Source organism: Scatophagus argus, chromosome 14 (genome assembly GCF_020382885.2).
Source record: "Scatophagus argus isolate fScaArg1 chromosome 14, fScaArg1.pri, whole genome shotgun sequence".
Lineage (NCBI taxonomy): Eukaryota > Metazoa > Chordata > Actinopteri > Scatophagidae > Scatophagus > Scatophagus argus.
Genome location: NC_058506.1, coordinates 6,473,423 through 6,501,030, shown reverse-complemented (window position 1 = coordinate 6,501,030; position 27,608 = coordinate 6,473,423). Strand labels below are relative to the sequence as shown.

The 27,608-nt window shown below is 38.8% G+C and overlaps 4 protein-coding genes across 6 annotated transcripts; 3 read left to right on the top strand and 1 right to left on the bottom strand.

Moving 5' to 3' along the window:
• The first annotated feature begins 108 nt into the window (after positions 1–108).
• On the top strand, positions 109–14,338 carry esrra (estrogen-related receptor alpha). Of its 3 annotated transcripts, XM_046411701.1 has the most exons (9): positions 109–376; positions 1,642–1,854; positions 2,069–2,171; positions 7,218–7,601; positions 8,263–8,379; positions 8,530–8,643; positions 9,392–9,559; positions 10,063–10,332; positions 11,149–14,338. In XM_046411701.1, exons 4-9 carry the CDS (start codon positions 7,223–7,225, stop codon positions 11,400–11,402), a joined length of 1,302 nt encoding a protein of 433 aa, XP_046267657.1. In that variant the 5' UTR covers positions 109–376; positions 1,642–1,854; positions 2,069–2,171; positions 7,218–7,222; the 3' UTR covers positions 11,403–14,338. The 3 variants fall into 3 exon arrangements, with proteins under 3 accessions (XP_046267657.1, XP_046267656.1, XP_046267655.1); XM_046411700.1 differs by lacking the exon at positions 1,642–1,854; XM_046411699.1 differs by lacking the exons at positions 109–376; positions 1,642–1,854; positions 2,069–2,171 and adding an exon at positions 2,220–3,314.
• Positions 14,339–15,070: 732 nt separating this feature from the next.
• Positions 15,071–18,402, top strand: prdx5 (peroxiredoxin 5). Its single transcript, XM_046411702.1, has 6 exons — positions 15,071–15,265; positions 16,485–16,619; positions 16,710–16,841; positions 17,242–17,280; positions 17,361–17,425; positions 18,044–18,402. Exons 1-6 carry the CDS (start codon positions 15,170–15,172, stop codon positions 18,147–18,149), a joined length of 573 nt encoding a protein of 190 aa, XP_046267658.1. The 5' UTR covers positions 15,071–15,169; the 3' UTR covers positions 18,150–18,402.
• Positions 18,403–19,006: 604 nt separating this feature from the next.
• Positions 19,007–22,318, top strand: banf1 (BAF nuclear assembly factor 1). The gene is made up of 3 exons (XM_046411703.1): positions 19,007–19,163; positions 20,003–20,167; positions 20,459–22,318. Exons 2-3 carry the CDS (start codon positions 20,042–20,044, stop codon positions 20,603–20,605), a joined length of 273 nt encoding a protein of 90 aa, XP_046267659.1. The 5' UTR covers positions 19,007–19,163; positions 20,003–20,041; the 3' UTR covers positions 20,606–22,318.
• Positions 22,319–23,842: 1,524 nt separating this feature from the next.
• On the bottom strand, positions 23,843–27,326 carry gng3 (guanine nucleotide binding protein (G protein), gamma 3). The gene is made up of 3 exons (XM_046411705.1): positions 26,764–27,326; positions 25,762–25,861; positions 23,843–24,202 (listed from the first exon to the last, which is right to left on the bottom strand). Exons 2-3 carry the CDS (start codon positions 25,858–25,860, stop codon positions 24,074–24,076), a joined length of 228 nt encoding a protein of 75 aa, XP_046267661.1. The 5' UTR covers position 25,861; positions 26,764–27,326; the 3' UTR covers positions 23,843–24,073.
• Positions 27,327–27,608: the final 282 nt, after the last annotated feature.

Here is a 27,608-nt window from a genome sequence, read left to right as displayed (position 1 = left end):
GGGCTGAGCAAAGTTAAAGTTTTTCGTAAGTCGATTAAGTTTTATTGTGAAACTTTTCTGAACCGGGCATTAGGTGTTTGTTGTTGAAGTCTTGACGCTGATGTCCAACTACAACCTCGGCTGTGGCAGCCAAAGACGAGAATTTATAACAGCAGCGTTCGGAACCGAGCTGGAGGATTTGACAGTGTGCTGCCCGTTGTTGTTATCACACCTTGTTATACGGTAACACTGTAATACGATGTGAGAAACCCAGCGAGGCTCGGACAGCGTCGTTAAACCGACAGTGGACTTGCCAGCCGCAAAGACTTGTCTGACTTAAGATAAAAAAAAATAATAAATTCAAAAAGACAACCCTGTGATGTTTTTACATTTCACGGTAAGTAGCTGCCTGTATCCGACACTGCAGAGATAGACTATATGATGGGTTTAGGCAATTATTAATCTTTTTTATAGTCTATTTTCGGAGATGTCAGCTGTCTTGACGGTAGCCTGATGTGCATGCACGATTCGCCTGGCAGAGCTAAGTTCGCGTGGCCACGTTAGTGGGAGTAGGGGGCACGAGCTGCCGAATAAACATTTAGTCGCCTACTTTGTGCTTGAAGTACGAGATTTCTCACGGACTCCACCCTGACAAATTCGCACGTTAATAAATGCTGTGACACTCTGTGCAGCGGCTCTAATCGCCGATAACCCCTCACGGAAAACGTCTTCATAGATGTGATGCATGGTCACTTGAGTAATGGGGTGAATACGATGCGGCGGATAATGGCTCACAGCGTGCGCCCCTCAGTTTACAGACGAGTCCTGCAAGAGCAAATAACACCCCGCACTTCTTCAACTGTACACACTTTAGCTTATACATAAGTGTGTGTGTTGTAACCCCCCCGAGTTATTCTTCTTTCTGCCTTAACACATTGAACTATGCAAGACCCCGAGCCTGCTAGATCAGGATTGAGGTCACTGATCTTAAGGCATAATCCACTATGGCAATTAACCTTTCACCGGTCCGAGATCAGTAAGCAAGGTCACCCCTGGGTGCTGTTCTCGCCTTCTCCACGGTGCGCCACATTTAAAAGCCTCAAACTGAGTTGTGTGTGTAGTGCACTATCAGCGTCAAAGAACCTGACAACACTATGACAAGACCCCTTTAAAAACATTAAAGACAAAAGTAAGACTCGTTTATTTGCTGTCATTGGTCTCTCTAGATTTATAGAGTAAAAAAATAAATAAAAGGAAAAACATGTTCAGAAATAGCATTTAGCACAAAGAATCACTTGAGTTCATGACAGTTAATAGTTTGTTTAATTGTCTTCGATGTTTGAAATCCAGATCTACATGTTAAATTCGAACTAATCATCTTTTTTTGAAATGTCACGTTTAACTTTTTGTTCTGATCTGTTCCAAATAATGTGAAAAAAGCATCAGTTTATTTCCACGTATTCCCGCCTTGTTGCCCAAGTTGATTGTTGTTTGAAAAAAAAAAAAATCTTTGCTGTAATTTGGCATTTAATGTTGTCTACTTTTTGTGCAAAGCCAGAGTCATATTTATACTTTCAAGAGTAACGAGTAACTGAAATTATATTGTATGTAATGCTTTATTTTTTAATATTCATTAAAAGTGGTCTCTTTAATTATTTACAGAAAGTTATCACCAAACTTCAGCTCAGGACTCTGTCTGAGTGAGAGACAAGGTGTTGGCTTTACTTGTTCTGTCCTTCAAGCATTCCTGCGACTGTGACCTTTGGAGTGTGTCACGCAGCGTAAAGGGGAGGGTACGAGCTGCATGCAGAAATCTGGGTAGATACAGTGGAATATGTATCTTAGGAAGGACAAGTCAGTTTTACGCTTATACAGGTGAACTCCCCACAGAGGAAACAAAACTATTGCCAACATATATCTGGTACATCTGAAAACTGGCATTGCTGTTATTGTTAAGATCCTTTATAATGACCAAACATGTAAAACCAGGTCTGTGACCATTAAAGTTACTAGTGGCAGGTGGGAACATGAAAAATGGCCTGGCTGTAAATTCTGTGACGGCACTCAAAAACCTTTGCTTGCTTCGCAGGTTTTCTGAGAACTGCACACTTTATTCGAAAGCAATAGCACTTCGTTGAGCTTCCACCGGGAGTCACAGACGTAAAGGTTTCAAACTCCAGCTCAGCAAAGAGGTAATCTGTTTTCACATCACTTTTTATGCTCATGAAATATTATGTTGTATTCCAGTAGGATTATGTCTATTAATTTTATTTTGTAGTCTCCTCTGCCTCAGTTCATTCTTGTAAGGCTGTGATGGACATTCAGCTGGCAATGTTAACGTCTTCTCAGAAAATTCTCACAGACAAAAGTGGGATGTGGAAGGAGAAATGCATCAAAACAGCAGAGAACTATTCTGAAGGTGTTGGCTTCTCATTTCATATCCAAAATATGAAAAGTGGCCAGTGATAGCTTTGTGTGCATCATTCTGTTACAATCAAATCTCATAGGACATGTTGAAAGGATGGGCTGTGATTGCCATGTAAGCCTAAAAAGGATAAATAAGAGACAAGATTGGAGGGCAGAGAGGATGGCTCTCTGATGAAGTGGTATAAATCATTGTGAGAGGAGAAAGAAGCAACCAAGGTATCAGTCTTTGAGATGCTGTATGCAGCCTGGGGGTGGAAAAATTTCTGTTGAACAGAATCAAAATTTGCAAAGTGAAGATAGATGCCTGAAATTTACGAATGTGCAGCGCAAAACAAATGAACGCTGACTGAATTAATACCACTCACCAGTTAAATGTCAGTCAGTTTGTAGATCATCATCCATGAGTCTATACTTTTGATTCATGACTAAGAGACTTGCAGTAAGTTCATTTATGATCATGCCTGTCAGCTTATTATAAGCTTATATCAGTTTTATAATCAGGACTGAACATATTTCTCCACTGTCACCTACTAACAGCGACCTTTTGTGATGTTCCTCAATCTTATCATTTCAGATTTTTTCCCTAAACACTAAACTGTAATGTTAGTTTGTCACATTCAAGCCTGTGTAAACGTCTACTGAAATTAAGCAGTTCAACAATGATAAAAAGTGTATCTAGGGTGCTCTTTGAACTAATGCGTTTTCGCCCCAGTATATCCATCCATAATCATCTACCTGCGGCGAGAGAAAGCCCATAGTAGCCCGGCCCATCTCAACACACACTTAGCCGACACGAGCTAGCAGGCAGCTGGCAGTCTGGCAGTCTGGAAACCGATTTTCTGTCAAACGTGGGTCATGATATTACACCGTGTAGAGACTTAACGTGCTATACCAGTCACCGTTATCAGGTAAGATGCGGCCTAGTCCGGGTTAGAGCGACAAAAATAAACCTCGGCCTCAGGAGCAGAGAGCTGGTCACTCAGGATTAACGCTAGCAACTGTTAGCTTACTTAGCTAATGGTAGCTAACCTACACTTATAATGTGTCTACTGTTGTTGAAGCTAATGCTAACGCTACTCAAAACATGCTCGTGTGTTAGTTTACTGTACACACGACACGTTTCTGTGGCGAGTTACATGGATAACAAAGAACTTTAGCCCACTTTATCCGGTTTACACAATGTTAAATCTGATTTAATCAAACTGATAGTAACGATTTAGCTACTATCACTTGCTTTTTCATATTTTCGTTAAAGGTACCGGTGTTCCTCATTTGCCAAAGCAGATGTGGAACTGGCCAGCGGTGCACATGGTAAAGCCATACTTGTTGGTGTGCTTAAAGTATGAGCGAAATAGAATCATATATTTGGTTATCTGGGCTCATGTACTAGTCCTGATATTATTGGCTGATCCATTCACTGAGCTTGTAAACTCAGTGCAAGTAAGCTAAACTTTAAACAGGCTAGGTTTGCTGTGACCCCCTTGTGCTTGCCAAATAGTGCTACTATCAAGTCCAGAGGGGGCAAACTCCAAAGAAAGTATGGACTGCCAGCTACTATAGAAGTGCATTATCTGCTGTAGCACTAATTATAATAAAAGGCATACTTGGATTGCAGTGAGTGTTTTGCAGTAAGCATTAAGTCCCTTCCTTAGTGTCTTGAACCTATCAGGCAAAAGTATTGCACAACATCTACAAGTGTACCCTGTATTTCATTTTGTATTGTTTGCAAATACATGTATTCTGTGAGATTTTGTTTTGGGAAGTTGGCATCCAGGAAATGACTCAGTCTTCATCAAAGCATTAATACCCAGTTTATACGCCTGATATTGAATATCTTTGGTCACATTCAGGTCAACTTTTCATTTATCTGGAGTTATCAGTAGAGTTCATTTATTATATGTGTGTATAAATGAATAATATATGGCATATTTCCTGAAGACAGACATAGACAAACAGCATACAACACAGGTCAGAACTGAGCTCTCATTGATTACATGCCATAAACACAGATAGTTGACTAATATTTTCTTTTGTCAAGTTGTTAGATAATGTGTATAGACATGCAAGTGTTTACCTTCATTTGACTCTAGTGAATGTTTCAAATAAAACAGACAATTAATCAAAACAGACAATTAATCATTTATTTTTAGGCCAGTTACTCACTCCAGGGTGCACAGAACATACAGCTGCATGTACTGTTGTCATTGTGGGCAGGGTGAGGGATTGGAGTGTTGAACTAACCATAGGCAGTGTATTTTAAATATTGCAACACTTTGTAAATATACTGGTTGCAACTGATAAATGAGGGAAATAATCGTTGGCAATTATCACAGGTCACTTTCAGCTCCTAACTGGACTGAGGCTGTATACTGATCTATTAAACTGTAACATCACTCAAGTAAGGCACTGCATTAATGTATGTATAGTCAATGTAACAGAATGTAAATTTTGGCCCAAGAAGTCAATTACAGGGAGTGTAGTGAAACATGAACAATTTGTCTTTGTTGGCTATATGGTATGTATGGTGTATTGACTGGGTCTCCTTTTATGGGTGTACGTAATGGAGTGGTATATTCTTGGTACACACTTCTAAATGTATTATTTCCATAATTTTTGCAGGTAGATCAGTGGTCACTTATGTCACAAATCACGCAAGTGCTCACCCATTGGCTTGTTAAGTTGTTAAGGCAAGAAACTTCCTGACACAAATACCCATTTGATATTATTACATTATACATCAAAGAAATCAGACTAGCCTAATTATTTGTGATGGATGCAATGCATGATTGAGATGAAGTGCTCTGACTATTGGCAATGGCAGTAAATTTTTAAAAGGTCATAACTGTACACTCACTTAAAAAATGAAATCTCTTCTTTTAATTGTCATGATTGTTTTTGACATAAGGAGTTGTATTTCTTCCACAGTATACATGCAGCATTCTGAATCTTTGCAATTTAATTAAGTGTATTTCTATTGTACTGTCTTAACTTGTGGCAGTTTGATTTTCATATTTGTGGCTAGCTTGACCTTGGATAACCATCTTAAACAGTGGGCAACAGTGAATGTGTGTTAAGTATCTTGTATGATTTAGAGGAATATTTTGTTTGGTGTTGTTACTCTTAGTAAAATAGAGGAGGACATTTTAATAGTTTAATAACAGATTTAATGATAAATTACGGTCATTATTCTGTCCCTTGCAGTGCTGAAAATGTACCGCTGATAGTTTTTTTTTATCATGTAAGAAGTTATGGGTACAATATACATATTAACTATAATTTTGCACTCAAAAGCCTTTGTGTGCCTATATTTAGATTCAGGAACATACATTTCATTTTCTCACTAGCATGAAGAATTAGCCATGCTTGTTCCTGTAATGAAATTGAGAACTACACAGTCTTTGCCGGGCAATCATGCTGCCGCAGTACACTTAGTGCCATACTTGAACGTGAGTTATGTGTCTGACTAGGGAAGAGCGGTCACTGTTCATGAGCACAGTGACCTTCATCCAGTCACCTTGGCTATTTTAATATCTATAAATGTCACAGTCACAAAGGCTTCACACTGTGGTGATGATTTGAGGAAAGTATAGTTTCATTTTTGGTGTGAAAGTTCTGGTCTGGTGAATGTAAGGTGTTTTTGATGGCTTAAAATCCTAACTGAGGAAAAAATAGCACAAACAACACAGGACTGAGAGCTACTAAAGAGAAGGAACAAGCAGGCCCATTGTGATGTTAGCATGCTGATAAAGCAAAATGTAGGTCTTTTACATCGTCCATGCTCCCAGCAGAGAAAATTTACCATGATTTTAATTACAGATTGATCGATTATTGGCCTGGGTGATTATCAGAGCCAATAGTCAGCATCCTTTTGATCATCGGTATTGGTGCTTGTTCTCTCTGATTACTGATAAAATAAATTAATTCAAAAACGTGCTACTTTGGCTCTGTTGCAGCACCCTCTCTGTGTAGTCACCACTCTGTGGTTTCACTCGGTATTCTGCCAACAACACTATCTAGTTGGTTACACGTCACAAGTAATAGCCTATAACCTATAATGAACATTATGACTCTGCGAAGCAATAAGTAACGAAAGTCAACGCATAAATATAGTGGAATAGAAAGTACAATCTTTGTCTCTAAAATGTTGTGGATAATGTAAGTATAAATAAGCCGTAAATAGAAATACTAAGCAGAAGTGCTTACATACAGTAATTCTATAGTACTTGAGTAAATTGGACTTATTCCAAATTTTCACCCTAAAATTTTCAGTTTTTACTGCAAATGTCTATCAGTTCCATATCAGTTAATTGGTCTTCTTGGTTACTAATAATCAGTCTCATCCCTGAATAAATCATATAATTCAATCCCTAATCTGTAAAGTAAACACATCTTGCTTGCTTCATAGTAACTGTATTTGGTTTACTTGACCTTAGAAGTTGATCTAAACGAACAGGTAACTTTGGATTAAGGCAGCATTTATCCTTCAGGTCTTCCGTCCTGCTTTAGACTTTTTGCCTGCATCCGTTCTGCTTTTTGGCTGCCTGTTTCCTTCCGATTCCCGTGTTTACACTCAAACCATCCCACATGGACAATTTAAAGCTGTAGGTGAAGACAGTTAAGATCAGTATTGATTGGTGTAAAGGCTTGGAGACTGTTTTAGGCAGTGGTACAGTCCTGTTGCCCACAAAGGTCTGATTTTGGTCTTCTTAGTGGCATGGAGGTAGTTTAAAAGACTGAAGTGTGAGGTGAAAGCTTGCATGTCTTTACTTATTTTGACCTTTCTTTGTTGTTCTTTTTTTTGTCCCCTTTAGATATCATGTCTTCCAGGGAGCGGCGGTCAGATGTCTACATAAAGGCAGAACCAAGCAGTCCAGAGGGAGGTGGGGGAGGTCGAACCAGTCCCGGTGGTGCCTCCTCAGACTCTTCTCAGAGTGGAGGTGGGGGAACCAGAGGAGACGGTGCTAAACGTTACTCCCCGCCACTCTACACACCAGCTCTGCGTTGCCACTTCAAAGACGAGGCGGGTGACGGGGCAGAGGAAGGTTCCACTGGAAACGGGGCAGGGCGATGCAAGTATGCCCTGAGCACGCTGCCCAAGAGACTGTGTTTAGTATGTGGAGATGTGGCCTCCGGTTACCACTATGGCGTGGCGTCATGTGAGGCCTGCAAAGCATTCTTCAAGAGAACCATCCAAGGTTTGTGTTACGGTGAACTCTTTAGTGTTTGTGTAGCAGGACAGCAGTTTACAGTTGCTGTTTTCCTCTGACACCTTCTACAATGTTGATAGGTTTTATGTTTGGAATAGTGTTTTGTCTGACCTGGCCGCTGTTTTATCGCCCACCTTCTTAGAAACTAACTGGCACATAATATTATAGAAAATGATCTGGTGAATTCTTTTTGTATTTTTATGACAAGTATTCAAGTATTTGTTCATAAAACCTTTTGTATAATTTTCAAATATAAGAGCACATTTAGTTAAACTAATTAAAACTATTAAGCTGTATTATAAAATGGCTGAGGAATGGAAGAGTCACTAAGGACCCACATCATCTACTAATGGTGTTATTCTTTAACTTGCCTCAGTGCACTGTCACTACAGCCATCCTAACTGGTTTGTAGTGGTCTGTTAAACAAAAGCATGAACAGTTATTGCACTGTATTTATGTTGGATAAAGTTGGAGGGCAGGTTAGCTTATGTGAGTAGATTATATGTTTATAAAATTTTAAAGATTTAAGATATTGAAGAAGGTGTTTTTTATTTTATTTTTTTTCAATTCAAATCAAATACTTACTGATATGTGTATCTCAGTAAGTGTTCATCTTCTGAACTGTAATGTTTTCTGTTCTACAATAAAGGTAACATTGAATATAGCTGTCCAGCATCGAATGAGTGTGAGATCACCAAGCGGCGCAGAAAGGCTTGTCAGGCATGCCGCTTCACCAAGTGCCTCAAAGTAGGCATGCTGAAAGAGGGTGAGTGTTCATGGTGTGGGGAAACTCTGTAGCCAGCCTGTTTTATTTATATGTGAAGGGTCTTTGTGCTAATATTTTAAATATACTGTATATTTAGTTTGTGTTTTTCCTGCAAAAAACTTAAAAATGTTCTGGTTTTTCATAATGTAGGAGTTCGTCTCGACAGGGTTAGAGGTGGTCGGCAGAAGTACAAAAGACGCCCAGAAGTGGAAAATGCAACATACCAGAGTGCCCCTCTACCACTGACAAAGGAGAGTGAAAAAGGTGGGATTTATATTCTTGTCTTGTCATGAGTTTTTGTTCTACAACAGGCCACATGTTCAATACTAAAGAAAATCAATTTGTGCAAATGAGATGAAAAGCAGTACTCAGTAACACAGATGATTTTCTGTTTAACTGTCACATCACCTACCAGCCAGAAGTAAAAGACTGTGGGTATCACATATATCTGTTTTACACTGTAAAGGTGCAGCCATGAATTGTATATGATATTGGGCTGGTTATACTTTTTATGCATCTGCACCAGTGATAGCCATTACCAGAAGTGTTCGTTTTTTTTGTCCGTTCATCCCGCCCTGTTCTCGTAAATGCGATATCTCGCACTTTTTTCTTTAATAGTTTAGGCATTCAGATTGCTTCCTCAAAAAGTGTAAGATGCCCAGATCATATAAGCAGCACATAAAATGCTTCAAACTTATTGGAGTTACAAAACGACGCCCTCTAGTGCCCAAATCATTCAGTGTGATTCCATACATTGTCAGTCAGTACAAAGTGAATTATTACAGCTGTGCTAATTTGCACAAATCAATATGACCTAAGTAAAGACGGTCATTTGTATAGAATATATGTCTGTTAATATTAAATCAGTTGGTGATGTTTGAGATAGGGGAATGGAAATGTGCAGCATATAGTACAGGTAACACCAGAACCAAAGGAGCATGTTGTTTAAAGCAAAATTTTACATTTTTTTGCTCATTGTGTTAATCAATTTTGTGTCTATTTTGTGACCCAGGTTCCTCCAACATCATTGTATCCCACCTGCTAGTGGCAGAGCCAGAAAAGTTGTTTGCCATGCCTGACCCTCTGCAGCCTGACACGGCCCAGCGCACACTCACTACCCTTTGTGACCTTGCTGACCGTGAGCTGGTCGTCATCATTGGCTGGGCCAAACACATTCCTGGTAAGAGATGCAGAGAGGATAACATGGGGGATGTGGAGCCAGTTACATTATGGCAGCAGTGGAAGAGATGCAGTGATCCAATCGCACTGACCAGGAAGATACTTGCTGTGTCATGTTTCACGTCAGCCATCACTTTTGCATTTCACTGTATGAGAATACTGACCATTATAAATGTCAGCCCGGTTGTGATGGGTGAACAGCCTAATTGATAGGTACAAGAAAGTGAGTACGTAAAACAAAATGTCTGGATCAAAATGTACAGTCAGAATAAATTAAGTTAATTATTGTTGTGCATTGGTGTGTTAGAAGAGGAGCTTCTGCTGACTGAGTGCAGGTGAACTGATGCAGTGCTTCACTGGATTACAAGCTAGAGTTGGGTCACCAGCTGCCTACAGTATGTAGCCCATTATTTGGCTACTGTAAAGACATGGGGCCTGTTGCCAGCTTGGCATTACTCCTTTACATTTAAATGTCTCCCTCTCTGGGTGTTTATTCCCCTGCAGGCTTCCTGTCACTGTCCCTAGCAGACCAGATGTCCGTGTTGCAGTCAGTGTGGCTGGAGGTGCTGGTGCTGGGTGTAGCGTACCGCTCGCTTGGCTGCGAGGATGAAGTGGTGTTCGCAGAGGATTTTGTCCTTGATGAGGAAATGTCACGTGTTGCTGGACTGACAGAGCTAAATGCAGCAATTAGTCAACTTGCTCGTCGTTTCCGTGCACTAAATGTGGACCGGGAGGAATTTGTCATGCTAAAAGCCATCGCACTCACTAACTCAGGTACTTGATGCTTGTGTAATTAATGCATTAACAGTGGTACATTGTATGTTTTAGATTTTCATATCTCTTGCCATGATTAGCTCTAACTAAAACTAATCTAAAGTGTTCTCTGGTGGTATAACTGAACACATGGCAGCTTTTCACAGTGGAGTCACCCCATCTCGCCTGAAATTTAGAGTGCTTCAAGTGATCGCATTTTTATGATATAATAGTAAGCTTATTACCAGCTCAGTTAACAAATGTTTTAGTGGAATACTCATTATGTTTGACAAAAACTACACTCAGTTCCCAGTTTGTTATTACGTAGGTAAAAATTCCATTTGTAAGTAGCTGGTTAATCAAAATAATCAGTCCTATTGGTTGTGATGGGATTATGTGCACAACAGCAGTCAAAGGCCCATGATAACAGGATAATGGTCTTAATATTTAATCATGTCGTATTGCTGTTGTTAGGTGCAGTGAATGCTACTGCAGAATAAACAAAAAGAATACTGACATTTGTAAAGGTATTCTAGTCACTGGCAGGTAGATCTTCAGCTACAGAAACAGGCAGTGTAGAGTACAAATGGAAAGTTTACCAGTTGTTAACTTTATGTAGACTTTAATTTATTCATGTAATATTACTGTCAACAGCAGATAATGTAGCATGTTTAGCTTGTACCACAGATTCGCTGTTTGCTTTGTAAACAATACTGTCATTAGTTTATATTGGTAATAAATTATTGGGCATCACAGGCTATCTTTCTGTGGCAAAGGCTGAGAAAATTTTAACACTCTACACTTTACCTTACTATGTGCTCCTTGCTGTTCTGCCAGACTCTGTTTACATCGAGGACATGGAGGCGGTGCAGAAGCTGCGGGACCTCCTTCACCAGGCCCTACTGGAGCTGGAATGTCAGCGGCGCCCAGACGACCCCCAGCGAGCAGGACGTCTCCTTTTAACATTGCCTCTCCTCAGGCAGACTGCTGGCCGTGCTCTTACCACCTTCTACAGCATCAAGACCCGTGGCGGCGTACCCATGCACAAACTCTTCCTGGAGATGCTGGAAGCCATGATGGACTCTCCCTAAAGCGGGAAGCTGCAGAAGTTAAAGGGAATGGAGAAAAAACAAGACAGAGACCTAGTCTGCAAGAGTGAATGAGAAATGAAAGATTTTATCAGAGAATTAATAATGAGGACAATGGTCCCTTTTCCTTAGGCTACATGAAGAAAAGAATATGAAAAAAGAAAAACCTTGTATTCATGTTCCTACTTGGGAAGTGGTTATTTACGGTAAGATGTAACTGCCAAACTTCAGTAAAAGGCTCTGAGATCAAAGAGTGAAAATGTGAATGCCAGAAAACTTCTCAGTTTCAACTATTTTCATGGCGTGTTCCATCACAGCATCAATCTGCACTTGCATAACCACAGAAGAACAAAGTTTAGGTACCCAACAACAGACTGCAATCATGTGGCTTTTGAACTTTTTAAAAATAAAGCAACATCAACTCATGAAAGCCATAATTATATATCTGGCAAAAGGCTTGAGGGTCCAGTATAGGGTCAGATTCACATGCACATCGAGTGCGTTTATTTACCATAGTTTAGTGTGTCAGTGTAGGCAAATTCATAGGAATTACTTGCAATATGTTAAAAGCAATATAACTCGATTATTGTCTGTCACATAAATTGTAGATAAAATGGTGAGACATCAGGTTGTGCTTGTATATCAGTAGTTCTCTGCTCTCAGGACCCCAAGTGTTGTCGGGGATGCCACGAGTGGATTTAACTGTCTGGTAAGAGTGAAACCCACCAGCACTTTTGGGGTCAAATAGTGGAGTTGGGAACCACTAGTGTACATGGCAGGTGCAGGATTCTTTATAAAAGGTTGTGCAGTGTGTAGTCCAGGAGAAGCACATAATAAAATGCTCTGCTTGGAAGATGATATATTCAGTGTTGTATGTAAATCCTATTGGCATACAAAAACCTGGCTTCCTTACAAGCAAATGTGTGCATTCCTGTGCAGTCTAAACCAGTGAGCTACACTGAGATCAGGGAAGAACACAACTCTTTGTCATTAAAGCCAGTGTCGGAACAACAGTGGTTAGAAAAGAAATGCATATGCCTCATCTGCTTTTTTATACTTTCCTCCCCTACATCTAACCACTATTTTCGACTTCAGCAGCTGTGCTGTCCAGAAATAATGGTCTAACCTATTGGACTTGGGGGCTGTATAATGCCTAATACTAACCTATATGGTTGACAGGTGATTTTGCTGCATTTTCTGCAGTATTGAAGAACATTGCATAAAAGAGCTTGTGCGATGTGAGACCCCTCCATTGTGTACGTGCATCTGTTGAACTTTAACTTGAAAGTGGCTCATGACAACAAGGAATGCAACATATGCAACAACATCTTTCTTTCGATGTTGAAACCTTGTGTGACAACTTCCTGAAAGTCCTTCTCATTGTTCAGCAGGTTAGTATACTTAGAATATAAATGGTCATTGTAGGAAGCTTCACATGCAATGCAAAGCAACAGTATCTGATGTCAGAATCAGATCTGTAGATGAAATATTAATTGAACAAAGGGCCATTGATCTTTTAGCCATGTACAGTTCAATTTAAATAAAAAGAAACATGCAATTTATAGTGGAAGATAATAAAGCCAGCAAATGTGATACAAATTCCCCATTACAATTATATTTGTGCAGCTTACGGTGTTCTGAAATTTGTAAAGACTTGAAACTTGCTTTTTCATACATTTTCCTTTCTAGGGTTCAAGGGTATTTTATTCACATTGTGACACTGTTGTAGGTTTGGTATTGAAATGAATCTTAATGAATACTAAATTTTTTTTTGTTTGTTTGTTATGTTAGCAGTGGTGTGTTTATCTGGAGCTGAATGTCATTCTAGGGATCAATTTACATGACTCTATAGATTTAGCAGCACGGTGAGGCTACAGAGGGCTACCTCAGGAGGCAGAGTGAGCCAGATGGCCAAATAACTGTGGAGGCAAATGTAATTGTTGATCTTTTGATTTGTCCGTTTAAATATTGGGTCTATTGAATGTCTTGCAGTTGTGCAAACCTGAGATCATTTCTTCATTTGTTTTCGTAACTTTAACGCGTTCTTGGCTCATTAATCATGCTTTCTAAGATGCAGCATGATACAAAGTGTCTCACACGTTGGGGGTTGGGGAGTGCAGGCCTGTGGTTGGTATGGTTTCACAAGAATAACTGCAGCTCGAAAACATTGGAGGTCATTCAAATTTAAAGACAGTACAACTTGTAACGCAGACTCAAATCTCAGACTCTCTGATTCACCTGTGATGATTCATAGGACATAGGTTACAGCTGTCATATAAAAGTTTTTTGGTCTCTGATTTGTTTACTAACCTAATTTGTAAAAAAAAAAAAAAAAGTAATCAGAATTCTTAAGTGAACAAATGTAAGATGCTTGGGTCAGAGCTGTTGTCTCTTCATAGTGACTTTTTCATTAGCACACAAATATGTTTTAGGTACAGTTTGTTAGGGTGAAGGCAAGGCCATTTGCAGTGTCACTGTTAAAATTATACAGCTATTTGTAGTTTTATTAAATATGTGCGCATTAATATAAATGAGCAATACAATAAATTACCAAACCTCACACATTTCCTTGTATAGCCACAGTGTACATTTAACATTGCCAGTTATAAAAAGAATAGCAACTAAACGTTATATTATTTAGAAGTTCAAATCAATGTTTGTATTTTGAAAGACTATTTAAAATGATTAAATTCTATTTTTTACTCAATTTACCGTTGTTTGTTGACACTGCTTTATTTTTGTGTGTGATGTTGGCTGTGAATCTCTGTGTGTAGGCTTTTTTTTTTTTCATTTAGATAAAACAGTTTGATGTCCTTGTCTAAACATGTCCACATAAAATCACTGTGAAAAAAGTGAGAATTTCCACTGTCTGACGCAACAGGGAGTGGATTATTGTAGGTGCTTTGTGTTGTGTAATAAATGGACACACCACCACCACATATCACTGGTCTCATCTCTCCATGTGTATATTTATGCATGTGTATTTGTGTGTGCACATTAGATAGGGGTTGTGTGATGAAGACGACTGCTGAAACTTTCAACTTTGACCATGCAGTGCACATATCACATCTCATCCGATTTTGATGGGGGATGATCTGCAAAACACTAAAGGCTGGAGTCTTCACATACAGTCCACTAAACATTACTAAATGAATACTTAGGACTAAAATGGTAGGAGTTGACTGACAATACCGCAACTAAAAACCATTTACCTTCCTCTGACTGTAGGTGTCACTTTATTTAAGACAGCATTTAAAGCTTTTGCCTTCCGTGGCTACATGAACCTGAGGAGTCTGTGCAGGACTGATGAACAGACTCAGGCATTCAAACTACCACAAACTTCACCATAACTAAAAAAAATGTGACGATGTATTTACTACCATTTCCTCCACCTCAATATAGAACCCCCCTGCTTAGATAGACAGACTGACTGATTTCCACTCGCTGTTTTCAAATTAAAAGGTTTTGGCTTCAGTCCACATATGTATCAACCAGTCTAGCAAATACTGCATCAAACATATGGCATCTTGCTAGCAGATGGCGCAGTAAATAAAGATTTAGCAGGCCCAAATCTGGAAGCTAGGTTAAGTCCCAACAAAGCTCAATGTGGGACAGTACTGTAGGTAAAAGTGTAATAAGTTAGACAGTCGTGCTAAGACAGGTCGGGGCGTGTTTGACGCACTACACGACGAACGAACCACATCCAACACACCTAACTGTCGGTAAGACATTACTCAACAGTAACTACGCTAGTTAAATAGCGAGCTGCAATGCTTTCCATCACAGCCACTCTTATCAAGAACACCCGCCTCGTCCCGTGCATAAGGCTGCTACACACGTCTCCTGTGGTCAAAATGCCGATTCAGGTAAGATTTGCATGCTTTTAGCTACCGTTGGCTCTTTAACTCATACAGCGATATGAAAGTGTTGTTATATTTTTCAGTTTAAGCAACAAATACGGCTATATCCTTCCTCTGTCTCACTGTTAGCGCACCGTGCTAACAGTCTCTCTGAAACCGTCGCCATGATAGCCGCTAGCTATGCATGATATCATTTGTTTGTTGGTCACGACCGCTATTGTCCTCTTGGTAGTTTACAACAACAACTTCCGCAACACCTGCTGGGTATCAGTTGACCGTAGCATAATGCAAAGTGTCAATGATAACTCTGCCTGTCGTCTGGCTGGTTCAGTGTATGTAATGACGTTAAAAACTCAATAAAGAGTATAACATTTTTAAGACCCTTAAAGTGATTTAACTTGCCTTGGCCTTCCTTTGTTTACTTGATTTACATACCGTCATGTGGCCTACATATTTGTGTAACCATAACTTGAAACTTGGGAGTTAAATTGCAGCTGTTTCAAAGCGTTCCTGGACTTTATAATTGCCCTTCATATCAACACTGTTTTGTGGAAAATAACTTTGATAATATTTTTGAAGTGCAATATGTATTTTTTTTTTATCGCTTTTTGAAAAGTATTTTGAGCATGAACGTGTTGAAGTGTGTCACTATACAATCCGTCACTACCAGTCTCAAATCTAGGCATTCGGCCATTTTAACAAGCCTCTTGTATCTGTATGTGGTAATATGTCGCCCTCTAGTGGCCGCCCGCATCCTGTTAATATTATCATGCATCATTTGTTAAACCAGGCCTAAGTGGAAACTTGTTTATTTTAATAATCTCTGTAATCTCTGTAATAATCTCTATTGAATTGAGTAACTGTGTGTGAAATGTGTTCACATGGCCTGTCATGCGTGCTTTGCGTATATCTTTTCTTTGCATTTATCAAACTATATACTTAACATTTCCTCCACCTCAGTATAGGATTGCCTGCTTAGATAGATGGATGGATGGATATAAAACCATCATCCACGCTATGTTATTTTGTTTATATCCATAATAAAAGTGTTCTTCTATGCATGCAATGTCAGCAGCATTTGAGACACTCAATGGGTAAAGCAGCGTCTTCAGAAAATATTTTCATCGCTTGTCTCTTCTGTTCATAGATACTAAGCATGTTGTCTAAATTTGCTGACAGTTTGTTAATATAAGGATGTGTCCATTTTCTTCTTAATCCTCAACAGGCTGGTGAACATCTCCCTGCTGTGGAGGTCCACGAGGGGGAGCCAGGAAATAAGGTGGCCATGGATCAGCTGTTCAAGGGGAAGAAGGGAGTCCTCTTTGCTGTACCTGGAGCTTTTACCCCTGGTTGTTCCAAGGTGGAGTTCATGCTCTCATCTCTGTTTGCTGTGTCTTGTGCACAGTTATCTTTGCTCCAGTTGACTATTTATTTCTCATTTTGCTTTCAGACTCACTTCCCTGGTTTTGTGCAGCAGGCTGAGGACTTGAAGAGTAAAGGCATACAGGAAATTGCTTGCATTTCAGTCAATGATGCATTTGTCATGGCAGCCTGGGGGAAGGAGCATGGAGCAGATGGCAAGGTATGGACTTTAGTGTGATGAGAAATGTCTGTGACAACCTGCACCGTGTCAACTTGTGATATAAAAGCTGAACATGTATTGCCATCATTCAGAGGATACAATACTATTAATCACGCATCATATATGATTAAGAGCTAGGGGCACTTCAGTCACACATTTTGTATGTGTTGTGAATCCCATTTGCCATTTACAGTATGTGGCATTGCAAAGATGAGATACCACACTCTGCTCATTGACATTATCACTGTGCTTTACAGAGTCAGTTTCAGATATCAGTTTCTTTTCATCAAAGTTTCTAAGTGGCCTTGTTTAAGAATAGAGAGGTCGATGATACAGCAGACATGCACTATTGTATTTCAGATATTAAGAATGATGAGCTTCCTGCTACTTTCTCCTGCAGGTTCGAATGCTGGCTGATCCCACTGGAGCTTTTACACAGGTAAAACTAAATGTGTGGTATATTTTGGGTCCACATAATGGGAGTGTGTAGTCATCTGTCTTTTTCTTTCTGCCTCTTAGGCAGTTGACCTGCTACTTGACAGTGATCAGATTGTGCAGGTACTTGGGAACAAACGATCCAAGAGGTAACAATCCTTTTGCCTTTTTAGGTTTTGGATGAACAGATTGATGACATGTGTTTTTCAGTAGGACTGTGCAATGTGCTGCATTTTATAGATGCAAAAATTGCAAGTCTATTTCTTAAGTGTCTGAAATCTCAATTTACTGTTCACAAGAGAGAAAAACTTGAGTTTTTTTAATATATTGGGAGCAGGCTGGCTCAACACACATGCATGGGACCTCCTTTTGTTCGTTTTGTTAGATTTCAGAGGCAAACACACACAGATTCATAAGCATGTTGGAGTTCTTGAATTTCTGCCATTTGACTCTATTCATGTTACATACGATAACATTAGTATTTTTAGAATAATAATGGGAAAACTCCTGATTTTATGTTTATGACATATCTTCACTCCTTTCATTTGGTTTCAGTTCCAAATCAGTTCAGTATTATTTTAATTTTTCATTCTATTTTTGATTTTTTTCAAGGAGCTTAAGAAATTAAGTTTTGGATAATGCTTCAAGCATAAATCTTTTATTCAATCAGTCTTTAAAACAGGTGTATCATGGTCAGTGTGTGACTTTTCCTGATACATTTCAAGTTCATTGCGATGAATCAGTGTGCATATCATCCTGTGTTTCAGATATTCAATGTTGGTGGAAGATGGAGTTGTGAAGAAGATCAATGTGGAGCCTGATGGCACAGGGCTGACCTGCAGCCTGTCTTCCAATATTCTGTCTGATCTGTAGGGTTATTTAGAGCTTATTAACCAAACTGCAAACGCTGAGTTACTGAAAAAGTTGCACTAACAAAGTCCTGTACCAACCTGTTCAAGCTTCCTGCTTTTCCCAAACACATATGCAAATATGACCTGGATGCCAAAAACAGAGCTGGAAAGTAATTAATGCGCACAACTATGGCATCAACAGCAATCCAAAGGAACATACATTATCCTCTATACTGTTACTTGTAAGTAAATAAAACATATATTGAAAGCAATAATCACTGTTTTTCTGTATTGCTTTTAGTTTAGGTTATTTAGTGTGTGGATCAAATATCCCACAACTGTGATCTTCTCATAATAAATGTTGAAATGTCTAGTTTCGGAATATTTTCATCATGTTAGGTTTTTGACTTCATATAAACATTCACTGATTATTAAAATGGTGGCCAACATTTGCCATCTGAAAATGGGGCAGAAGAGCGTATGGTCTGAACATATAGTAATTCATGAACAGTGTAAGTAAGGGATTAATCCATCCTGCACCTATTAAAAATCAGGTTTTCAAAAACACATTGCTGTAATTATTAATATAGTCTATATCCGTCGCCACATACATTTTTCACCTACTTGTTTGTACATCACAATTAAATGTTTATTTGCTAGCTTGGTTGAGCTTTGTTGTTCGTGTTCATGTCAGTTATTTGTGTTCCTAAAAAAGTGTTCTTGGGTCCTTGTGTATTATATTTAAAACAACTTGCAACTGCAGTCAATTTCCTTGTGTGTGGACATGCTTTGCCAATAAAAACTTATTCAGATGTTGAAATGTTGGTAAGTTAGAGTGCAAGTCGCGGTTCAGATGACCCTGTGAGTCAATAATCAGGTAGAAATCACCTCTGAACGCTCCATGACGTATTGGTGCAGGAGGCCAGCAGGCGAGCGCATTGCATTGTGGTCGCCGGTGCTTGGATAGAAACAGAAACTAGCTACACGGCTCGCCAGCAAATTTAAGTACTACTTGGCCTGGGCAGAACATTGAGAGGTAAGTAAATAATCAGACACAGTATTTTGTGGTGGCCAATAGCTGAGATATACTGCAAGCAAAAAGATAGCTCGAGTCGTAGGAAGCAGTGACTAGCAACTGGTAATGAACGGTTGAAGCTACGTTATCTTACATTAATTTAAAGGCGCCTGAATTATGAGCTACTGGTATTGCATTCTAGCTTCACAGCGCTAACTTACTGGACTGCGCCAATAGGAATTTCAGGATAATGTATTAGTTAAACCGGACAGCGTATTAGTTAAAATCGCTTGTTAGCTCTATGCTAACAAGCAATGATGTGTTGTAGGCAAATAAACGGTAACGCTAAAACTAGTGAACGTTATCTCGTTGTGCTAAAGCTACTAGCACTGAAACGCATTGCGCGCGCGATTCAACACTGGAAGAAGCGTCATCGTATTGTTGCAAATAGCGCTCTCAATGGGGCTAAACGTATGTGGTTACCCAGCTTTGGAGGTGAGTTTAGAAATCAACTGAAATTTGTCTATCAGGGACAGAACTCTTTAACTTAAACTGAACCCTAGGATAAGTTTCGTTATGCAGTACTTCAGTAATACATCTTTTAGTATGTGTTTTGTAGAAATGAAACTGATCGTTAGCCTTAAAGAGCAACTTAACGCCCTTTAAAAACGCTAATTGGGCAAGTATTATTAGTTCACCGTTAGATTAAAGCTGAGCCACACTCCTAAATTAACGGACAAGACATCTGTAGTGAAGAGATAGCTTAAGAATAATGATTGGCCATCACCGGGTAAGATACAAAGGGTCTGCTTTCCTGAATTTCACTGTTTTTGTTGTCCATTGTTGTTTTTGTGTTCTAGTGCAGAAATTGGGGATCTGTGACCACCTATAAAGCAGCTATGTCGTCAACATCCCAAAAACATAAAGATTTTGTGGCCGAGCCCATGGGTGAGAAGTCGGTGATGGCTCTTGCTGGCATTGGAGAGGTCCTTGGCAAAAGACTGGAGGAGAAAGGTTTTGACAAGGTGATTTGATTTTTCACCATTTTAATGCAATGTAAATATAAGGTGTATGGTATCCACCACAATGCTCAGTCCATAGAGGTGCTTATCCTCCCTGATAGTGGTATTCTGATAATTTTATCAGTGTCTTTTCGTCAGCAGCTTCTAAAATTCATTCATTGTAATTATTTTGCGATATCAACCATAATTACCTTACTCTGTCAAGGTAAAATGGACATTCTAATTTTTGTAATACTCATGTAGAGTTCAAGTAGCAGAAAGATCTTTGTGTTTTGTTCCTCTCTCCCTCCATAGGCGTATGTTGTCCTTGGGCAATTTCTAGTGCTAAAGAAAGACGAGGAGCTTTTCCGGGATTGGCTGAAGGACACTTGTGGGGCAAACTCCAAACAACAAGGTGACTGCTATGGCTGTCTTAAAGAATGGTGTGATGCCTTCCTATAAGGCATTCAGTCACTGTTTTCTACTTCTGAAGTCCAAACTGTGTATTACCTCTTCAGTCATCTTGATTCAATTCAGCTACACCGTATATCTGGACTGACACTGTACACCCTGAGGTATAACGTTAACTTGTTTATAAATTCTACTAAAAGCTGTATTTCTGAAGTTCTCTGAGTAGTAGACCAATAGTGCCCAACTCTCTCGTATAGAGACTTAGGCACTATTATTCTAGACCTACTTGTCATTCTTTGCATTTCTTTTTATAAATTGGTGGAGAATCACAAAATCTGACAATACTAACTGCCCGGGACATGTGCTCACTATCAATAGTTCTGCAGAAATTTTGACTTGTTGCAAGAGTAAAATCACGGGTGTAATAAAAAACAGTAATGATGACTTCTTTCCATTAGAGTTTACCAGTAAGTCATGCCACTGGGCCTCTTTGTACTACCGGGACTGTGACACTGGTACACCTGTGTTTGAGAAGTAAAACTGTCTGCTCTGAGAACATTTTATGGACAAGCTTCATAATGAAAGCCTAGTTTCCAGTTTTGGGAAAGAGCTGCTAAAGTTAATATTATTCAGATTGCCCAAGATCACTTATCACAATACAGTACTTTCTGGTAAAGGTTGAAAGGTTGAAGGTTGAATGTGCGGTTCATTCATTGTTGCTTGTGTACTAAGATTTTATCTTTTTAAGCTACACATGGCTAATTTGTTCCAAGTGTTAAACCTTTACCTTCTGAGACATTTGGGTCAGCACACACTTTTCTTTCTGTCCCATGTAATGACTTACCAGCACAACACAGACTAATATTTGTACTCACCTTCAGTTCTTGGGCTTCTTGCCCCTTTTACCTGTTTTTAAAGCCATTGGAAAGTTCATGTACCAGTTTGCGCTTTTTTCAAAGATAGCACATCATATTGCAGTTTAGTAATGCGCTGTTCACAAACAATGTTAAAATCAATTCTGGAAGAGGTGGATTGCAGAGGACATGACAAAAACAACGTAATGCTAATCTTGAATGAGAAAATATCTTTTTTTTATATATATATCCAAAAATAACCTTTTAACTTTAGCTTCTGCAAGTGAGGAAGCAGATTCCGGCATCTGGGTTACTCAAAGCTCATTTTAAATCTGAAGATGTAAATGTGTATAAATAAACGTGCCGATAGAGCACGATAGAACACATGTCAGTCTACTGCTGATGAGTTGGCGGCAGCCTACAGCCCTACATTAGATAATTAATGTGTTCCTGTGTCGTTAGTGGTAAACAGGAATTTGTACCTGTCTGATCTGCTGGGGGTTGATATGGCAACAATCTAAATCAAAACCAATAACACTGATACATTATATCAATAAGCACCCTGTTCATTAACAGTGAAGAAATACTGCTTAAATAGCAATGGGAAAATCCTCTATAGTGTAAAATCAAAAAGCTTGAGTCACTGTTTGACTGTCATTTTAAACATGAGATGCCTTAATGCATGTTAAATGTTTTATTTGGTCAGATGAACTATAGGATCTGCAGTAGTGTATGTATATCCAGGCTTTGTAATGTAATCTTCATCATCAGTCACCAGCTGTTTGAGGATGTAATTGTTGTTTAGCATCTTTTTGTTGCAACACTGACTGATGTGTTTGCATTTGACTGTGAAGACTCATCAGTTTTTATATTGCTGTAATAAAAAATAAATAAAAGGCAAATTATCAGAGTGAGACATGCATGTTATTTTTTTTTTACATGCTCATTAAAAAGTGAGAGAAACCATTTGATAACAGGAGGTTTTATTTTAATGCCTGATATTCCATTGGTTACTTTTTTTTTTTGCCAGCGCTCCAAATTTGACATTTGTAATATATTGATATATTACATCAGTTAATTTTTAAAAAGATCCAGAGCAGGGGGCTCCCAAAAGTTTTCTCATGTAGCCGTGGACCTCGTGATGGGATCATGTCTGAGGGAACTTCAAATATGAGCAGTTTTCTTGAGTGATTCAACAGAACTAAACCACTGCCTGTACTGTATGTGTAGAAATAACAATAAAGTGTAACCTTGCATTCAAATCCTCACTTCACATGAATGAGTAGAACTGTTCCTCTAGAAACCACTGAAGGACCCCTCTGCTCTGGAGGACCTCTCTGACCTGCTTAGTTAAAATGATGATGTACATCTGTTTTATTTAAAAGTACATTATAACGGCTGTATTTATTTATTTTTTGCCTTAAAGAAATAGAAAATTGCTCATGTGAGAAACTCACAACAACTGAATAGCTTGGATTTGGCTTTAATGGCTTACATTATATATATTGAATGTCCATAACCCCTGGAATGTTATTTTCTGGGTCTGTGTGCTATTTAACTATAAAATCTTGATTTGACAATGATCAAATGCTCAGAATTGTTGCTTAAGTTTCACAGTAGCACCTATGCACACACACACACATACACACACACAGACACACACACACACACACACACACTTCCACATCCACACTACAGCAACAGTATATAAATGAGCAAAACACTAAAATCTTAATAAAACCTTGAAATAATGTGTATGATTGTAATCCACTCCTAAGCAGCTGCTGTCCTTGGTAAATACAAGTAACTGCCAAAACAGGAAACACCTGAACAGGAATTAGAAATCCAAAATATGTTGACGGTTAATGTGATGCAGCTCTAAATGATTATGGAGAAAAAGAAAATAAATCAGTATGAAGACTTCTGCCTGTATGTAAAGCATTAATCTGAAGAAGAGTAGTCACGAATGGAAACACAGTTGTTACCTAATAAACTTATCATCTTCTCAGTTGGCAGATCTTGCATGTATGGACATTTTGTATGAGGGGAACTGACAGCTCTGACCTGATCAGAGCAGCATCTGAGACCTGTAGCACCACCATTTTATAATTTCCCAGTAATGGGACTAATAAAGGATTATCTTATCTTATTTTATAATCCAAAGAATGGGAATTTAGCCTCCCAGTTCAAAGTTAACGTTTGCTGCAGAATGTGTTTCTGTGACTGGTTTGAACCCATTAAGATACTTGATGCTCAGACTGTTTCCTTTTTTTGGCAGCTACCTGTAAATATACGTATATGAGCATGAAATGTCTGTGTTTTTGAACAGATGATAGCTGTCTTTCTGTTATTTCTTTAGACTTCTAGTTTTCTTTTTTGATTGTGATAACTCTGACTCTTCATTGGTTGAATGTTTTGAAAGATTTTGTTTCGAATCTCAACGTTGTTTGTGTTATTCTCCTTTAACAGTGATACAGACGTTAGCAGTTTAAGAATTTAGTTCAAGACATTTGGTAGTTGATTATGTACTGTACATCGGCAGCTTTTATGCAAGGTTACTATAATACATTGATGTCTTATTTAGATTGAAAGTACATGTACACACTGTACATACATGTACATACTGTACAGTTGTACTTTTGATCACAACAATCCCTGATTGTTCTCAAAGCAGAGCGCAGAAGAATTTCTTCTCCCTGAAAGGGTTCTCTGAGGTGGGCACAGGGGTGATCAGGGGGTCGTCGCAGGAGTGTGCGTCACAGTACGCCATCAGGTCGGCTGCTGCCTTTGATACCTGCACATGGGGATGATCAGATTCAGGGTGGCTCAGCATCATGATTACATTAGATTATACTGTTTTCTACCATTAGTCCATTACACAAATAAAGTAAAAAAAAAGCAATGTGCATCCTTGGATTTGATTAATCTATCAGCCTCAGGTCAGAGATTGTGGTGCATTTAGTGACTGTAAGAAATTAGCTTTCTTCACTGGGAAACCTATGAAGTTGTTCAAAGCTAACAGTTTTCCTCTTAATGAGGATAATCAGAGATATTTTATATATCTAAACCCTTGTTGTGGTTGTGTGTATATCTAGGATAGTGTGTATATACATTGTTTTTTGCCCTTATGCAGGCTAGAGGTGGAAACGCTAACAGTGTATACCGATATATTCTGTCTGTATGACCCCCAAAAGACCATTAAGGTATTGTGGACTCCGGCAAATGCATTCAGCCCATGACATACATGACACTTCTGGACCTTTCATAATATTTCTCCAATGTCTCACCAGATCATGTTACACATTTTTGCATTTTAAGTTTGAGTCTCAGCATTTTAGCTCAAATTTGGATAATAAAGAATCAACAGTATTGAATACTGAAAAAATTGCATCAAATGTTTCTTGTTCAAAGCCTAAAAACAAAAATGTGTATTCATAAAAAAGTTAAAATGCGTAAATTACTATCAATAATAGGATGAGCTAAGGGACCATATTGATTCACTTCAAGAAAACCAGGTGTTTGCATTTACAAAGGTGTCACAAAACAGTGCAGTGACTACAAAGAGACAGTGAAGCAATACAGAATCAATAACAGTAGAAAACCAAATCTGAGAGCAAAGTGTGGGAATTACTAGTTAAACATTTGGATGCAACACATTCTTACTTTCTTTATTGCTTAATTAAATTTGGGTTTGAGTGTGCAATGTGTGAATCTTTAAAAAAATATGTAAACTGAATCCTTGTTTTGCCCTAGAATAAATACTAATTTTGATATAAGGATCTGAAATGATTTAAAGATTCACATTAAAAATGAAATGTACTGGCTTCATATGTTTTTATTTCAATCATGGATAGTCTTTTTTAAAAGCCTGGTGCTATAAGAGAGGGCGAAGCACCTCCAGTTTCAACTTTTGTTGTCTTTTTCTCTCCAAATTTCACTTTACCACAGCAGTTGAATAGTCTCTAAAACATGATGTTATTATTGTTATATATAAGTTTGTCCCCTACTTACACAAATGGATTGTTCTTTTTAAAGACACAAGGTGCCTCTGCAAGGTGTTTTTGATGCCATTAGAAACATGACAGTAGCCAATACCATTTGGAAACTCTCCAATGGAAAGCATTGACTCAAAGTGCATTTGAGAAGGTCACTGTCACTTTTCTACACCTGCAGGCTGATATGGACAAGAAACGTTTGTCAAAACTCTTTAGTCCTGTCCTCTCAGCTTGAGGCTTTATATGTACTTAAGAGTCAAACCGTCTTTTTTAATCTAATCTAATCTTAATTTTAATTAACAGCTTCTATTTTCCCCTTTGTGTTTTGTCTTGCTACATAGTCAGGACTCTGTCTTACCTTTATCCTGCAGAAACTAGCCTCTATCTTCAGTTGCTCCACCAGCTTCCTGGCTTGGCCGACACTCATGGTGCTGTTCACTGGGGTGTCTCCTTTCATCCTAACCACAAACACAGCAACATTTAAACTTCATGGATGTGAATTGGATGGGAAAATATTCTGTAAATTTCTGCATTTGTTGTTGTTTTTCTTAATGATTTTAAATTGAAATGGTTTCTCTATGTCTGCTTCCTCAGCAATGATTGTTCCAGAAACCTCAGAATTACAATGTTTCATTCTAAAGTAAAACTGTTTATGTAATGTTTTTAGATTGCTCTATGTTCTGAATGAAGGTTATTTTGTTCACACAACTGGGTTTATTGATAGCAAATTTGCCTTTTTAATACAACACTGTTGGTGACATTCTAGTTTGATCAAATGAACTATGTACGTGAACTAAGACAAATGCATAATATAGCACTATTATGTAATCTATGATAAAAGCTGCCTCTAAAATTTTAGTACTTTATTGCTTATTGGTAGGTTTTGGAACCTTTGGTTGCAAAGCAAGCCAATATGAAACCAGTCAGTCTCCGGTGATGAAGTATAAATATCTGTCAATAATGTGTCATTGAATTGGCAGAGCTGCTACATTATGTCATCTTATATGGCAACAAACGCACGTATATTTTATCAAAAGCAAACCATACACGTAAACTGGGCCAAATGGTTAGATTTGTTCACCATGGCCCACAGATTCTCCCACTACCAGCAAGAATAGCCACAAAAATATACATGTAGAATGAAATAAGCACTGCAGCCATGCAACAAATATGAAATAATGAATAAATATGCATATGACTGAAAAGAAATATGTCACAGTTGGGAAAGGCATCAAGTAGGATGGATTGTCTGGAGGAAAGAAAAAGCAGAGCAGCGAAGGAGCGAATCTATTTGAACCATTCTGGACCTTTCCCCATTGTTTTTTTCCTTCTCCCTCCATCCACCCCCTTTTTTCCTTACCCGTATTATATTCCTCTTCAGGTGCAATCTTCCCCCCTCTTCTCTCTCTTTTTTTCTCCCTTTTTCTGCCTCTCTGTGTCCCTCTGTCAGCTTATGTTTGGTGGTATCAGTGTAGCCGGACCCCACCCCTCACAGACAACAGCCTGGATGGTACCCTGCTCTGTACAGTCCAGTGCACTGCAATTCTGTCACAATGAGCACTGGATTTGTGGTGGATGGAAAAGATCTCCCCCACAGCAGTGAGTGGTACCTGCCAGACAGAGGGGAGGGGGAAGCCATTGGTGAAGGTTTTCTTATGAGGGTGGACCGTACCATATATGTACCTGGGAAATTGGGGCCAACTTGAGTATCTCTGGTTTCAATCTGTGACATGGAACAGGATAGTGTATGTGTTGTGTGTGGTCTTGGTTTTTAGTGTTATAAGACTATAAACAGCTTGGGATGTGAACTCCGGAATCCTCACTTATTACATGTCTCTGCGCCTTTTGTGATGGCCACCCTCTCCTCTGTTGCTATGGGGACTGCTGCAGTCTAGTGGTTTACATCACAGTTTAAATTGTGAAATTAAAGCTGGTATTTAAATGGGACTGTGTGTGTGCTACTAATGAAAGAAATGTCTGATGTGCATATTAGAACAGGAGGAGGAAGAGGAGGAAACATTAAGTGTCCTGGTAGAAAAAAAAAGCAGAGAGGACGGATTTTTGTTGCTCTCAGATCAAAGACCCTGTGGAGAAAAGAGCATCATTAGCATGACGCCCACTTCAGCTCTTTCTAGGTCGTAACGCCGTTTGAATTAATAGCGATGCGTTGAACGTACAGAACAGCTAAATGAAGATTGTTTTACA

Excerpts from the sequence above, each read along its gene's own strand:
- gng3 (XM_046411705.1), bottom strand. The coding sequence starts at position 25,860 with ATGAAAGGAGACACCCCAGTGAACAGCACCATGAGTGTCGGCCAAGCC. Across the intron at positions 24,203-25,761 it reads CTAGTTTCTGCAGGATAAAG|GTATCAAAGGCAGCAGCCGA; the intron begins GTAAGACAGAGT and ends CCCCATGTGCAG.
- banf1 (XM_046411703.1), top strand. The coding sequence starts at position 20,042 with ATGTCGTCAACATCCCAAAAACATAAAGATTTTGTGGCCGAGCCCATG. Across the intron at positions 20,168-20,458 it reads AGGAGAAAGGTTTTGACAAG|GCGTATGTTGTCCTTGGGCA; the intron begins GTGATTTGATTT and ends CTCCCTCCATAG.
- prdx5 (XM_046411702.1), top strand. The coding sequence starts at position 15,170 with ATGCTTTCCATCACAGCCACTCTTATCAAGAACACCCGCCTCGTCCCG. Across the intron at positions 16,620-16,709 it reads TTACCCCTGGTTGTTCCAAG|ACTCACTTCCCTGGTTTTGT; the intron begins GTGGAGTTCATG and ends TTTTGCTTTCAG. Across the intron at positions 16,842-17,241 it reads AGCATGGAGCAGATGGCAAG|GTTCGAATGCTGGCTGATCC; the intron begins GTATGGACTTTA and ends TTTCTCCTGCAG.
- esrra (XM_046411700.1), top strand. The coding sequence starts at position 7,223 with ATGTCTTCCAGGGAGCGGCGGTCAGATGTCTACATAAAGGCAGAACCA. Across the intron at positions 7,602-8,262 it reads CTTCAAGAGAACCATCCAAG|GTAACATTGAATATAGCTGT; the intron begins GTTTGTGTTACG and ends TCTACAATAAAG. Across the intron at positions 10,333-11,148 it reads CATCGCACTCACTAACTCAG|ACTCTGTTTACATCGAGGAC; the intron begins GTACTTGATGCT and ends CTGTTCTGCCAG.